The 16,775-nt window shown below is 32.9% G+C and overlaps 2 protein-coding genes across 2 annotated transcripts in view; one reads left to right on the top strand and one right to left on the bottom strand.

Annotated features, from left to right (window-relative positions):
- Nucleotides 1-233: 233 nt before the first annotated feature.
- Ppl (glycine cleavage system H protein) lies at nt 234-1,860 on the top strand. The gene is made up of 3 exons (XM_072886644.1): nt 234-669; nt 1,073-1,216; nt 1,535-1,860. The coding sequence occupies exons 1-3, from the start codon at nt 522-524 to the stop codon at nt 1,762-1,764; spliced, it is 522 nt and encodes a 173-aa protein (XP_072742745.1). The 5' UTR covers nt 234-521; the 3' UTR covers nt 1,765-1,860.
- Nucleotides 1,861-2,331: 471 nt separating this feature from the next.
- Ftz-f1 (ftz transcription factor 1) overlaps nt 2,332-16,775 on the bottom strand; it is a 28,039-nt gene continuing 13,595 nt past the window's right edge. Inside the window, exons 2-5 of the mRNA XM_072886640.1 lie at nt 8,149-8,888; nt 6,877-7,135; nt 6,413-6,513; nt 2,332-6,315 (exon numbers count right to left, since the gene is read on the bottom strand). Coding sequence (XP_072742741.1) covers nt 6,169-6,315; nt 6,413-6,513; nt 6,877-7,135; nt 8,149-8,888 — 1,247 coding nt within the window. The 3' untranslated portion in view covers nt 2,332-6,168. The remainder of the gene's footprint in view (nt 6,316-6,412; nt 6,514-6,876; nt 7,136-8,148; nt 8,889-16,775) is intronic.

Below are 16,775 nucleotides of genomic sequence, written 5' to 3' on the forward strand. Positions count from 1 at the left end.
AAAGTCTTCAATATAATTCTTAAAAATCTAACGAACAACATTTAAATGCGAACATTTAATTGCTGACTGTGTGATAATCAAAATATAAAACTAGTTCAATAGCTCAAAGGTTGGAGATCACTTGCTGATGTTAAAGAATTATACTCTTGCAATTACTTATTGTTAGAATAATATTAATGCAAATCATTATCTTAAAAGAGACCTTTATAAGGGTGAAAAAAAGGTCCACATTATGGGTGAGTTATTCATATGTTATAGACATTTATGTTTAATGAGTTGTGTGTTGGCTTGTGTTTATGCCTTTAGGCATTAAATATTTAGCCCGATCGCACATACTTCCAGGTCGAGATAAGAGAGGGACCAATGACGACAGAAGCAGTCGAGCAGCGAATCGTCCGAGGTCCAAGTCTCCTCTTTCACTATTCGACCTGATTCGGCCGGGGATCGTTCTGTTTTGCTCGCGAAAGGGTTGAAACAAGAGGGTTAGATCGCGCACGATCGTGATACAGGAAGCCAAAAAAATGGCACGATTGATGGTACAGATCGGCAGGTGCGCGATGAAAACGTTCGTCTCACAAGGCAGAAACGATTTATTCGGCAAAACCGCACAATCGAGAACGTATCTCGCCGCATTGCGTTCCATAACCACAACTCGGTGCTTGGGAGCTGGTAAGTGTGCGAGGATATTATAGCGAATCACGTGTCCGACCTCTTTGAAAAGATGCAGATAGTCTCTGAAAAAAAAAACAATATAAATATTAATATTAATTATTAATAAGTTATGTGATGTCAAAATATCTGTAGCAATTTTTTCTCTGTCAAGAGCTTTTTCAAGCTTTTTCCTTTCAGTCTTGTCGATCACCTGTAAGGAGTTAAAATATCGGAATAACTACATTATAATAATATATAATATAATAATAATAATAATAATAATATATAAGAGAGATTAACAGTTTTGCTAGTTTATCATAAATGGCTTTATTATCTCGTAACTCTTCCCAATTTGGTTATATATTTTAATATAATAAATCACGTAATTAAAGTTATAATTGCAATAAATGATTTTTTTTAGAACGATGGTATACCGATAAACACGAATGGATAACAGTGGAAGGCAAAGTGGGCATAGTCGGTATATCGGATTACGCGCAGGATGCGCTCGGAGATGTGGTCTACGCACAACTTCCTGACGTGGGCTCTACAGTCAAGAAAGAAGGTAATAACAGATAATTCCTTAATTAATAAGATTTTAGGGAAAATAAAAATCTAAAAAAAATTGAAAAAATTAAAATAAACAAACCTGTATGTCCCATCAAAAATTTTTACTCTTCTATCTTTCTAAGATATATAAAACACATTTTTAGATTCATATTAAATAATATTTTATACTTACATTTTTACTTCTGTAAATTAAATATACAAATACAATTTTGTTAATGTAACTTCCTGTGTATATTGTATAACGCAATATAATTTTTTTATTTAAATTTATAAAATATTTTCTGACATAGAGAAATCAAAACTGATATTTCAGAGGAATGCGGAGCTCTAGAATCTGTGAAGGCAGCTTCGGAATTAATAAGTCCAGTCAGCGGGAAAGTTATAGAGAAAAACGAGGCGGTCGAAAATAAACCCAGCTTAATTAATACATCTTGTTATGGAGAAGGTTGGCTGTTTAAAGTAGAATTAAACAATGTAGACGAAATTAAGAATTTGATGAATGAACAGGCTTATAATACGTTTTTAAAAACAGCTGCACATTAAATCCATAAGTTAGAAAAATAATTGATGATTTTATTTGACATTTGATGATTTTACTTGAACTTAACAGGATTTTATACATTAAAAACTGCTTTGTGAATAAATATATACATACATATACATATATATGAATATATGTACATATGTATATATATATATATATATATATATATATATATATATATATGTATATGTATAGGAATATATATATACATCAATATAGTATAGTATATGTACATGTATACGAATATGTATCACACATCAACTATATGAATATATAAAAAAAATCATATCATTTATATATCTCAATATAAGTATATATTTCTCATTGTATTTTATGAAGAAATGTTATAAGCTTTATTGCATCTCAATCAATGAAAGCAGCTGACATCAATCATTTCATTTAGTAGTTTTACAAATAATGAAGATGAATGTTAATTTATATGAAAAATTTAGGGCATTAAGCAATAGCATTTGATGTTTTCTTAGTATATGTATGATTTTAATTATCCATATTATGGTAATAATGGTATGTTAATTATTATATTATTGTTGTAAAATGAAAATATGTTAATGCATCACATGTATATAATATAGCTCTACATAAAGATTTTAATATAAAAAGATGTTTTGTTTTTAGCAAGTCAAAAATTGATATTGATTGCGATAGTTGCAATATCTTTATTAGTCACTGTGCAATGTTCTTTGTATTATATTTATACAAAGCAAACAAATATTGTGATATACAAGTCGTTTAATACATGAATAACAGCATTCAAGTTACGAATTATGATAGTATTTCTTTTTCTTTCTTTTCGAGTGCACAAGAGGACATTGAAATTTTGTAATAATTATACATCCTAACAAGTAATTGAATAATCATAAAATACTATTTTTGAATCTCAATGCAAAATGGCATATTGACTGACCCTATATACCATTTTTAATTCTCCTTTCGAATATGTCTTTAGCAATTTGGTAATATGGTAACAATACTAAATGAGGGAAATAATGTCTTTGTGGAGGTTCAACCAGTATAGCATATAAAAAATAGCACTGTTAGCTCTAGAAAGGAACAGTTATCTGTTAATAATAAAGATATATTTACAATTATAATTTTTCTACATAATTTACAATTGCCAACTGCTAATGGCAGTGTTATAACAACGCATAATAGTTCTTTTTTCCTTTAAACTTTATTCCAATGTTTTATTGGATCAAAAAATCACATTGATATTAAATTATATTGTTTGCCAATCATAATTGGTAACTGTACATATTTAACATAAAAAAATATACATAACGCTGTAATTGTCGTATTTACTAATTACAATTGTTAATAAACATGTTGTGACAGATCGAGTCATTAATCGGGATGGACTTACATATAGGACGAGGCGTTTATAAAGTGTGGCATATTAATGCTTAAAAATATACTTGTTTTAGAAGAAAACATCTGAAATAAAATTTGTGGGATTTTGCAAAGGAATATGTAGCAGCTATATAGTACTTGATGCCATCTTTTTTTCAATATAATTTTTTTCAATATTTGCACAAGTTTTAGCACCCACATAAATGTTCACACGTATTAATAGAAATTTGTAAATACTTCTAGTATAATTTTATTATTTTTACTTATATATTCTTCATAAGCATACATGTCTATATTAATACATGTTTATAAGATTGCTATAACCAATGTTATAAATATAATTAGATGCACAACTTACATTAATATTCAAAAAAAATCATATATTATTTAATTTTGATTCTAGAAAATTTTCTAGAAAAAATGTTTTATTAATAAAAAAATGTTATTCTCATTCAAAAAAGAAAATTATATATCCCTAGGATGAAAGTATTATTGCCATTACATATACCTTTCAAAATCCTATGCACAATTTTTATTTAAAAAAAGAGAAAGTCTTCTCATAAAATTAAATTTTGAAAAAGATTAATATATCACGCTTTACATGCCTTTAGTCCTATATACCAATATTATATGCATAGAGCTATATCTTCAAAATTTAATTTTCTTTTTATTAACATAGAAAGAGAAAAGGTGATTGTGATTAATACGATTTGTCCCAAAATTATCAGACCGACACGTTCAGCAGGGGGTCTCGAAAATGAAAAAGACGATTTACAATAAATAAAAACGGTAGCATGAACTTGCCTCACCCAAACAGCAATGTATGATTTAAAGCAATCTTTTTCAATTGTGACAGCAGTAACTAATACATGATAAGTGACACAATTATGAACTAATTTGCAGAAAATACAACAATAATAACTAAGATCTAAAATGTGGACATGTACAACGGATACGATATTTTTAATAAGTTGTATTACATATTGTAATTTCTTAATGTGTAATTATACACACTATACGGATTAAAAATGTTTATGCATATTACATTCACTCATTTCACTCAAATTGCTATCTGGGCGTCTATTCTGAGGTATGTGGTTACTAAAAATGTAAAAGTATAAAAACTTAATACAGATATGAAGAGGTAGTCATTCGTGTCGTGAGTTAAATAAAATCTTTTTTTTTTCTTTTGCAAAGAAGCACTGAAGATGAGAATAATGATAAGCCTAGACTGTGTCTCTGATTATATGCAATGTGAAGAACCAGACGATTTGAAAATTTGGGAACATTAGCACTTTCTATATCGGCGTATAAAGTCAAACTTGACGACGGACATAAATCTTTACTCGCGCGATAAGTACATGCTCTCGATAAAATATTTATTTCCATGGTAATAATACTCGTTACCGCTCTTCTCTTGATTTGATTTAACACTCGATTCTTAATCTAATGTGACAAAGTCGAGTTTTGCGCTTGTCAACAAGTCATTTACAACTCTAGTTACATATATTACGAAAAATCGGTGGAAAAAGTGAAAGTAGTAAAATAGCATTTTTGCAGCAGGTACGTGTGTTTGATACGTGAATAAATACAAGAGGAGTCGCAACGGGCAACATTACCAATCTACCAGTGCGAGGAGAGATTTCTGTCTCTTTTGTCACATTTAAGCTTTACATCTGACATAATATTATAATTTCCAATGGCTTTGATATACCACAGGCGTCGGAAAGACAACCTTCACAGCACTGAAGAATTTCTGACTATTGGCTAAACAATAATAATAGTAATAATTAATAATAATTAATATTTAATAATAATAATAATAATAATCTATTAGTGAAAAATGTCTACTTTCGATCGCTCTATATCTTAACATTTACTAAATATTTCTCTATTTAACAACTGCGATATGCGCGCACGCGCGCGCGATTAATGTTACCTTATATATTTAGAATTAATCGCTAGACAATATAGGACCACATAAACCTTGCTCCAATGATTCTTTTATTTCTTAAAACAGAATCTTTATTATGATACAACATACAGTAGTAAAATATCGCAATTTGTAGTTATTCCTTTCCGCCACCTATTTGAAAAGTAATAAAGAAGATACATGAATAAGATTCTAAAATTAGTGAAGACATTAAGTAGCTAATAATTTTTCCTCAAGAATAAGCAACAGAAATATATTTATTTCATTTCATTATTCAACTATACACAAAATATTGTAATTACATATTTAACATGATTCGTACTTTACAACATAATTGGAATGTGTTAACTAGTATTTACAATATAGTAGCCCTGCTGTGTGCAAGTGTGACAAAATGCAGATTTTTTTATAGGAAATTCTAAGGATGCCCAGGTGGCCGTGCGATAAACACATATGTATATCACATACAAGTTCATTGTCATTCAAGTATGCCCATTGAATCCCTTGCAGAAGCACGATTGATCTGGAGAGAGAGAGAGACTTCGATTCTCTTTAGCGGTAGTACGATATATATTTCGTTTGAGTGAGAGCAAGGCTTCAGTGGTGTGTGGTATGCTTAAAAATAAATTCGCTTCTAAGTATTAGAAAAATAGCTTTACTTATTTAGACAAAAGTTGCCTGCCCTTTGACCAATATTTTTTTTTTGTTTAACCACCCTTTGTACTGTTTTCAAGGCATCTTGCTTACTGTTTCCCTGCTCTTGTACCCGCCAACAGGGTATAATTCTTTACGGATACATCTCTAAAACTTCAACATCAAATATAGAAAATATATGTGTTTATATATTTAAATACACTTTATAATACATATACTATGTGTATATATATATGTAAAGTATGTATACGTCTATACTTGATTTGTATGCATAGGTATATCTTGAACCAGGGCCCCTTAACTTGGTCTGATACCTTAGCAGCATTTTAGCTCTTAATAGGTACTTTGAGGTCCACTCTGTCTCACGAATAGGGGCATTAACAGGACTTTCGATATATATCAACGAATTATATTCGATGGCAAAAATGACCAAAAGAAAGCGATCGTTTCATTTCCTCTTGGCGTGAAGCATCTCCATGAGAAGCGTTTGCGTCGGCGCGCTCCCGTTGCAATGCTTCTGATAAAGATGCTCTTCTCCCCTAGTTGCCACCTCGTGAATATCTGGTAATACTGCTAGCAGCTTGTTAAACTTATCCTGAGCAAATTAAAAATAAAAACACAATTAATATCGACTATCTGTTTACACTTACTTTAGGTGATTATATGAGAGAATTTTTCACAATGAAACGTACTGGTAGATTTGGGTAACAAGCTAGCGTGTACTCCATAAGCGTCTGTTGAACCTGCTCGTGACCCTCTTGCACATGCTTTTTGTTTACTAGTCCACGGACCTCTGAATTAAATCAAATATATACATTTAGTAGAAAATAAGTAATATGCACAAGTCTTATGTAAATTGAATTTACGGGTCATTAAAATTATATGCGAGATTTATTTATTTAAAAGTTGGACAAAATATAAAAATCAAATTATGAGATGTTAAATAACGTTGTATAACATGTTTCAAATGGTTGTTACATGAAGTTTTTATGATGTGACATTTTTATAAGAATCATGTTTAAAAGAGATATTCAATGCGTGATAGTCTACTGACTTTGAAACAAAATGTATGAATCTTACCACTTTAATTATTATCCGTTATTTATCAAAACTCGTCACTTACGAGACGAACGCGTATGAATCTGATTTTACTTACCATGATTCAGCAGCATTAGAAATTTCATGCATATGTAATCGGAGGTGTCGAATTTTAGTTCCTGAAGTTTCTTGGATAGATCTTTGAAGAGATCCGCCAAGGCAGGAACTCCGAGTAGGCCGAGACAAAGGAGATCAAACTTTTGGCCATTATGAAGTGTCGTCTCGTCGGGCAGATTGTTGTGTAACCTTTGATGAAGGTGGTCTAGCACCAACATATCCGACCAAGAGTGTTGTAGTAGCTTCATTTGATCGTCAACCTAATAAATAAAATATATTTGTGTAATAAATATCAGATCTTATTAATTGTAATAAAACATACAAAGAAAAAATATAATTTATATTCCGAACCTTATATTTTAGATAAAAATTTTATACGGCAACGTAATAATAACAATATTTTGTTTCCAAAAATAATTAAACTTAATAACGTGCATAAAATGTATGTGTTAATAAAGTTTAATTAAACATAAAGTGCAATTTTAATATTACAATTAATGTTAATTGTAACTTATATATATGAATGTCATTAATTTCATTTTATTCACTCCAGAATATTTTTTTCGCAATAAAAAACATAAAACACAAAAAAATGCCTTTAATATATATGTGACGAATATATATATATTTACATGTTTTAAAAAATTTATTTACATGCATAATATAATTTGAATAAAATTGTAATATGAAGATCCGGTAGCAATGTACCATATTGTCGATGAAAAGTTTAAATAAAACCGTCTCTTTCTACTTTATAACATTATTAACAAATTTTTCATATTGAAGTAAAAATAAAAAATAATTACAAAACTTGTAGTTGAAAGTATTTATAATTAACGCGGTCCTGCTGCTTTGGGGCAACCGCCATAACCCAGAAACGTATCTCGTTATGACCTAGATATGAGGCGATGCTTGAAATCATTCAGTAGTGATTGTGCAATGCCGTTGGTTACCTCACATCCCCGCTCATGGTACGAGCAGGCCAGGCAACGAGTTATTTATCGGTAAGAACAAAACTTCTCTCAACGAAGAAGATTCTCGACACAATCATTGGAAATGCGATTTTTAATGCGCGTGCGATCGTATAAAACCTCATGTTATATTACGTCCACACGTTTATATATTTTTCCTCTTCTTTATAAATATTAAATTAAAATATTTATAATAAAAAAATATAATAATCGAATTCAATAAAAAAAAAAAAAAAAAATAAATAACATCAAATAATATACGTTCTAAAGAAGCTGCGGCTTCTCTTAAAGTCGACGCTTACCTTGAGATCCTTGAAGAACGTCGAATTTCTAGCCCAATCCACTTGCGAGAACAGATTCTGATCGAGCACTTTGCACATTAATTCGAACAAGTCCACTTCACACTGATTGTACGTTTGGTTTTGTAAGAGTCCGAAGAGAGACGACTGCCACTCGCGGTCATCGATTGATTGCAGGAAGTCCCTTATCATCGGGCTAATCATTTTCGGAGGATTAGGCGCGTAGCCCGCGACCCCGCCGCCGTGGGGCTGCGCGGACTGTTCGCCAAAGTTGAAGACCTTCGTCCCGGAGGTGGTGGAGTTGGCGGTCCAGAGCTTGCTCTCCAGACTAGGGTTGAGATTGTGCAGGTGATTCCCGCTGCCATTACCGCCACCGCCGGCACCACCGCCACCACCGCCGCTGCTGCTGGTACCGATGTTCGGTTGCGTGGACGGCGCGATCAGCTGGTGCTGACCGGCGCCGCCGGCCTGCGTCGTGACCAGACCGGCGGCCACGGTCGCGGGGGACGGGCTCGAGTCCGGTGACGAGGTCAGACTCGAGACCTGAGGTATTTGGATCTCCTGCTTGATGTGCAGCAACGGCGTCACCGCGGGCGGGTAGTTGGATGGGTCGCCAAGACTACCGCGTATCGACTGAATGGCCATTTGTCGTTGACGTATAAGTTGCAATTTGCGCGCTCTATCTCGCTTGTACATGGGCCCGAATTTGTTTCTACCTCCACGCATCCTGTCCGCTCGCACAGCTGCAACAACAGAAAGAATCGTTAACTTTAGGCTCCTTTTATTTATTCTTAAATCTTTAACATTGATCCAGATGTCGTTTAATAACGTTTCTCCTAGGGCGGAAACGTGAACAATTTTATCATTGAAAATAATCACGGTTCCACCCTACGAAAAAAGTTTCGTGATCGCTACTCAAGAGATAAAGATGTAACACTGCATCTCGACTAGTGATGGACAATTTCTATTCGATTTTCAGAAAATCTTTTCCCTCCAGAAATTTAAAAATTTTTTTCCTGTTTGATTTTTGACGAATCAATCCTTTCAATAAAAAATCAATATTCGATCCATGTATATGCTTATTCATCAATGACTACATCTTGCCACGCAATTTTTATCCATTTCTTGTGTCTGTCAATAAATATACTCCTAAAAAAAGATTTAGTAAATAATTTTTTTTTAAATGAGCAATAAAAAAAAATTTAATTAATAAAAAAAATGGAAAATTATAATGTCTATGATTATGAATATTTATACAAGTTACAATAACACATAATCGACAATACGATTTCCTTAGACAAAGACTTTGACTTGTGATTAGTTAATCACTTTGATCACTAGTTACACGCGGTAGTTAATACAGGATCGTATCGAGAAAAGCAATTACATTTTCGTTTTTAGGAGAAGATTATTAGTGATTATGCTCTGACCTAGTTAAATACACAAGACGTTTATGTGAGAAACTTTACTGCGTGAACAAAAGATGTAACATTGATGAAACACCTCCGTTTTTGCCAACTTTTGATTGACAGCAATCGGGAGTAAAAAAGAAAATTGTCCATGCGTAACTTCCTAAATTGTTATAATGAAAAATCTCTGTACTATTGTTATCTTTATTTTTAAATCATCTATCAAATTTTCATCTTTATTTATTCTTCTTTTAGATTTAATAGATATTTTTAAAATGTAATATATTTATAATAATATATTTAGAAGATAAAAAGAAACATATTTAAATGCTCTACATGTGATTTTTTTTTAATCGGTTTAATCTAATTCCGATCAATTCAAGGTCAATTAAAAAATCAATTTTTTTCTAAAAAATCACCCATCACTAAGTTTCGATATCTATCCTTGATGGATAAATGGCCGCAAACGACTTCTCTGCTATTTTATGTTATGCTTAATATAATCTAGAAATCGAATCGCATTTAATTTTTCAGAATATATAAGAAATAAAACATATAGAAAAATTGATTTTTTTAGATGACAGTGTATCTTCAGATAAGTCTTTTTTATAATACTGCAAAGTATTAACGAACCATTTTAGTGGAAAGTTTAATTAAATGTATTTATCTCTTTCCTAGTAGCCTTTTATATAGAATCAACATCAATAAATATTATTCCATTTAAAGCTTAATTTTGATTTGGTTTATAATCTTTTAAAGTGGGAATAAATATTTGAAAAATATCCAAATCTGCATTTGTATAAATTTAGAGAGAGTCCGTAATATTAGATAGGATTTGCAAATTAAAAATAATCGAAGAATTCGAGATTTTTTGACACTTCAAAAAGATCCTAAGTTTTATACGCGAAGGCAGCGAGAGCAGCAGTCGAGCTGCACTATAGTTGTCGAGCTCGAGACGATCGTTGCTGAAAAACGCGTGTTCACCGATCGGGGAATCGAGGGAAATCTCGCGGGCGTGAATGAAATAACCTTGGCGGTCTTCTGAGTCGGACGTCGACGAAAGCGGAAGTCACGGTTAATCGCTAGATAAGTGGGACAAAGCGTGAGAGTGCGGGTACTGCCTGCTATTTCTGTATATACACGCGCTACGCAAAATCATGACAGTATTCGACACTCACGTTTCCTACACTCACAATATGCTATCGCAAACGCATCTAAAGCCGCGACTCTACGCATCGGCTTCTTCAAACTGATCGCTGATAACTACCATCTGCCATGCAAGATTGATCGAGCTGTTTTGAAATTTTTACATATGAATATTGAGAAATAATATATAAGGTTTAAAATACAGGCAAACTATTTTGCATTTAAGTTCTTTTTCTTGAATGAGAATTAATTTTAAGTATTGATTTTTCTGTAATAAATATATCAATTGATCAAGATGGAGAATTTTAATTATAAATAAGCCTCCATAAATAAGTCGCCAGTTGAAGATTTTATATCTTAATAGAATTTTAATATACATTGATTATAGACTTATCTGAAATTAAATACAATATTCAAATATATATTTAAATAATTTAACAAAATTAATTTTAATCAATCATATCTTATTTAACATAATCTCACGAATGTTTTGAAAGAGAAATAATCGATTCAATAGCGCAACGATACAATATAAATATGGAAATACATGTTTAAATAATTTTAAAAACATACTATTAATATGATGTATTTTGAATCGCAAATGATATTTGTCATCAATCAAAAATAGATGTTTGACTACATATAACTTGACAGAAAATAACTAGCAGAATTATAATGTATACACGGTTTAATGCATGCTCAGTGGACCCGTAATCTGTCAACGGCGCAAAGGATAGGCGTCACAATGGTCACTCGCGTAATCCATAATAATCGTCGATTAACGCTCGCCAGCACAAGTCTCGTAAGCACATTTTACGCTTTTTACTCGCCGCACGGGCGGTATTTCCTGCAACGAAAGTTAAACACGAAAGGAACACAGCCGGGAGCGTTTAAAACTATGGAGCAATTGGTTCCCAAGAGGTTTTCGCAAGGACCCATTTGCAAATCGTTTTCTGCACGTTAACATTGATATCGTATGACGAAATGGACCGTAGAGAAAAATCATTATTTTCACAAATATGCAAATGCATATTTCATAAAATTTTCGTTGGCTTGTAATATATTTTTCATAAATTAAATTGAAATTAAAATATAATTACATTAAATTTCTCTTACACTAACGTTCTGATTAAATATTTAATATCTAAAAGCGTTCTGATTGAGTATTTAATATTAATAAAACAGTGTATCTTATTACTCTAATTATAAAATCAGTTTAAGACTTTAAGATATTAAATATTATGAAATTTTACAAATGCTACAGCAGAGTTTAGTTTTATGTGTGCGAGACTACAAATATTATCTCTGATTATTAACCTTAATAATTACTAGTGAAGAAAATTCTAAAATAATCAGCCTTGTTTGGAAAGCAATTCTTATCTCCTTTTATGTTCACGACTGTTAATGATTTCTTCAGATTACATCGACTATTCTACTATTATCGTTCGTCTGTTGAAGACGTAATTTTTAAAGGCGTATAAAGTTGTTTGATGGAAAGTATTAAAAGTTGAATACCGCAAAAAATTATTATATTAAGCAAAAGCGTATTACATATTATACAATCTCCGGTCTTGTTACAGAGGTATTTTATGCTTGTTTCACGGAGAGAAATTATTATGCCTCTGCGCTCAATAATATAAAATTTCCTGTTTTCTCCTAGATAATCATCGCGGGATATATTGCGTTCTCCGATTTTTCCGAAATTATTTATATTTTAACACAGATTATTCACAATTTGTTCACGTCTCTCTCCCTATAATCAAACAGTTGACATTAAATTGCAAAAGTCTTTAATTCAAATAAAGTGCGGCGAATCTGAGATACGTGGCATGCTTATCTGTGTAAAGTGATCTCTCGATATTGAAGTTTTATTAATTCTTATCGAGATTCCACAAAGACATTACAGATCCAATAAAATACCGAATCATCTGAAAAGAGCTGACAATGCTGAAAAGACAATCGCATGCTCGTTCACCCATCTTATCGTTTCGGTACCTCAGGGTCAAAAGCAGCACGAGGAGCAGACGCGACGCCACCCTTGCAAACCACCACGTTGCGGGCCGAGGAGGTCGGGTCGCGGGCCGATCTGGTCGCCTCTCAACTGATCTTTTCCACAGGGCAGGAAGGGGAGAGGGCAGCGGGAACTCCGGGGCGAAAACAGCAGCGTTGCCTATTTTCGTACGCGGAGTGTTCGCCGGTCGCGCATGAAACGGCGAACGAACGAGCGAGCGAGCGCGCTCGTTGAAAGTGAAAGGAGGTTGAATCGTTCTTGCCCGTCCACTTCTGCCTGCGCCGAGCATAGCCCTGTCCCCCTTCTTGCCCCCGACCTCGCGTACCGACGAGCGGCGCGCGTAGCCCTCGCTCCTCTACCCGCTCCACATTGCCGCCTCCGCTACCCTGGGTACCTCTCTGTCTCTGTCTCTGTCTCTGTCTCTCTGTCTCTCTCTCTCTCTCTCTCTCTCGCTCTCCCGCCGCCGTTTCCTCTCCACGATACGCTCTATCGATACTCCACTGCGTGGAGTCAAGCGCGCAACCGTAGCCATACCATCATCCTGCGGCCCCGCGATTTCGTTTCGGCCGGTCGGGCGAACGCATGCTCCTTCGGCGTATGTACGTATAATATACATCGCCGCTGTTCCTCTTTTTGGCGGTTTTTTCTTTCTTTTTCTCTCTCTCTCTCTCTCTTTTTCTCTCTCATGCGCGCGCGAGTTCTGTTTCCTCTTACGTGAGTGATGGCGGTTTCGTGACGCGAACCTGGGGCTTCGTGATACGGAGGTGGACTCAACGCGATACGGATCTATGTTCTAATCCTCTTTCGTCGAGAAAAAAAGTCTTTTTTCAAGTGAGAAAAAAGATTTATAGACTATTGTTTACACCACACGATTCTCGGTGTAAGATTCTCTTATATATTCTTATAAATATAATTTTGTAGGTATTATTTTTTTACCTGCATCTGAAAACTACTACTATAAATGTAGTTGGTATAATCAGCCTGCATAGCAATACATGTATACATATTATTACTGTTTAGTAATATTATAACGCAACTTTGTTTATGCAGTCTTTAACCGATGATGGTTTATTTATTTCATTGAGAAGTTGAGAGAGAAAGAGAAAGAGAGATGTATCTATATTGCTATCAGGAAAGAGACTATTCAAGTTGCAGAAATATCATTTACTCTCATTTTGTTAGGCTTATTTAAGAGAAAATGTAGGAGAGAAATTGTTCATTTTTTTCGTATTAAATTCTTTCCCACTCCTTTTGTTCTTAATTATTGCTTTGTTAATTTCACAAGATTATAATTTTGCGATGTAAGCAAGTTTGAATTGACTAAGATTAAATTATTTATTATTTAATTTAATGAAACAAGCTTAAATATTGTCAACGAATCATAATAATATGAAATATGACAACAAAATTTCGTTCGCAATCATCATTTAAGCATTGTTCCGATGGTGCGATATATTCATACCGGTATCGCAATGTTTCTTTACGCTGTTTACTTTCGAATGTTTATACACTTTCGAAATAACCCAATTCGCGGATCGTATTGGCAAGGTACAGCGTGCCTCGCACGCGTGGCTTAGCACGCGGATCACGCTGGCGCACGTGCGTGCAACGTTCTTGTTTCCCTTTCAACCTTCTGCAATGTTCTCGCTTTCAAGCATAGCGGTCATGACAACCATCATAAATATGTATCCTAAAAAAAGCATAAAATCGTATTTCTCTTTGGACCTCATCTGCAAGATGGACCTCATATGTTATGAAAGTCTCAAAAATCGACTTCGAAAGTTTGTTCCAAACTTTCTAAACAAAGTTTGAAATTTGTGTACAAAAAAATTCCGTTCCGATACATTCGCTATATATATATATAAAACGATTTGTCAAATCTTTGCACTAAAATCTATGATTAGATTTGTAAGTAATAAATCAAATTAATTCTTATATAACGATCTAAAATATCAACACAAGATTCAAAACTTTTATATTAATTTTGAAGATTTTACAGAAAAAAAATTTTTAGAATTTATATAATATTATTTCCACATAACGAAACATATATATATATACTTGAAAGCAATAATCTATAACAGGTCTTCAATATTCGGTCGCTCTCTCTTACATTACCACTTTGATTACATGTTTAATAAAAATATATTGCATCGGATTGAATACTTTGTTGCAACAGAGATAAGCAAACTGACAGGCGTCAGTTATGCGGGCGCAAAACAGAGAAGAGAGACCAAGAAACAACAACAGGGCCGCAACAGGATAATTTTAAGTTTCAATCTTATATTTATACTTTAAAAACATCTCAGAAAATTTTCCATAGATCGTGATTAAAAAATGAATTAATTTTAATTATTTCAATTAACGTTTCTTACGGCTTCTCGTCTGTAGGCCATGACCCCGTTCTGCCCTTCCCTCTCCGTCTTCCTCCCCTCCCCCTCCCCCAAGCTATGCCATTGTTCAAAGGATTAAAAGCACGACAGTCGGGATTCAACGACGGCGATTCCCGGCATTCGCCGCTCGGTGGCCAAGTGGATTGTAACGATTCGTGTGGGCGGTGTATCTCTAACATATTGATACGCGGTGCGATTTGATCGTCGAATATGCACGCCAAATCGCGACACTAATGGAATTTACATCCGAAATTGCCGGTCGTTGGAGTGAACGTGAATTGCCGCGATCACTGTAGGAAAGCGACGTTCCTCTACAATCGAAATCCAGATATCCCGAATGGTCTGAATCCCCGGAAGTTTCGGACATGCGATTTTACATGTCGCTTATTTATTTATTTATTTTTTTTTCTTACACGTCGAATAAATTTCAGCAACAGCTGCCGAGCGAAGAGAGAAAACTACCCGCTCCGAAATTTGCATCGATCTATTGTATTTCACAAAGTAGTCGCAAAACTTTTTCTCTCTTTTTCGCACATCAAAAATTGCGTAGAATATATATTAAAATATAAATTAAAATATTGATTACTTTAACACCAGATTAGCAACAAAGAAAATTGATAATCACAAATATTTGATAATCAAAAATATTTTAAGTAAACCTCAGCTTTGTAACAATTTTATTTGCTGAGTAAATAATCAAGATATTTAATATTTTATTTAAATATAAATAAAATAATCCCGAGGAACAGTGTCCCTAAATAAAACTTTCATTAAATTAAATCTAAATTTGCGTCGGAAAATTTTTTTACATCGATGTACATATATTATCAGTTGCGATTGATAAAAATTGTAATTAATACTTTTTAATGAAATTCTTCAACGCGGATTTAGATTTAATTTAATGAAAGTTTTATTTGACGACACTATTTCTCGGGATTATTTTATCTATATTTTATATTTATTTATATTATTTTCAATAAATATACTTTCAAAATTTCGAATCATTGTCTTATTTAATTATCTTATATAAATTTATTCTTGTATAATGTCTCATTTGATAAAAATATCAAAATTTTACACGTATGCAATGTGTTTTATAAATATTTATAGCATTATATATCTTATGTAGCATTTGTTTTTATATTAATTATAAACTCTTACATTTTTCAAGCGTATTTTATGAAGAATCACGTAAGAATACGTAATATAAACATTTTTCACGCAATTATATTAAAATTATCAATACATATATATGAGATATATATTTACCAAAACAATGTAAAAACTTAAGTTGATTTATGATAGAAATGATTTAAAAATGATAACAAATGATTTAAAACTAATATCATACAATATTAATAATACTAAAAATATGACAAAAAACTGAAATTGTTAGTCACGCGAAGTTAATGTATAGATGCGCGAGACAAATCAAAGAAGACGCATTTCTATTGATCCTCGATCATTAGAGAAACGGCGCACGCGATTCTCGCAGCCTCGTTTATTACGCAACTTTACAATGCACGCTTACCGGAAAAGTTCCATTTTCGCGGAATTATTGACTGACTAATCATATATCTTCTCTATTATATACGTTAAAAAATTTACAAATCAAATTTACAGATCAAAGAGCCTGCAAAAATTTTCAATCATTTACCGATCATCACAAAC

This window comes from Anoplolepis gracilipes, chromosome 2, assembly GCF_047496725.1.
Source record: "Anoplolepis gracilipes chromosome 2, ASM4749672v1, whole genome shotgun sequence".
Lineage (NCBI taxonomy): Eukaryota > Metazoa > Arthropoda > Insecta > Hymenoptera > Formicidae > Anoplolepis > Anoplolepis gracilipes.

Bases quoted from the DNA above. Each gene is read 5' to 3' on its own strand.
- Ppl (XM_072886644.1), top strand. From the start codon at position 522: ATGGCACGATTGATGGTACAGATCGGCAGGTGCGCGATGAAAACGTTC. The intron at 670-1,072 runs GTAAGTGTGCGA...GATTTTTTTTAG, and splicing joins AACTCGGTGCTTGGGAGCTG to AACGATGGTATACCGATAAA. The intron at 1,217-1,534 runs GTAATAACAGAT...CTGATATTTCAG, and splicing joins CTCTACAGTCAAGAAAGAAG to AGGAATGCGGAGCTCTAGAA.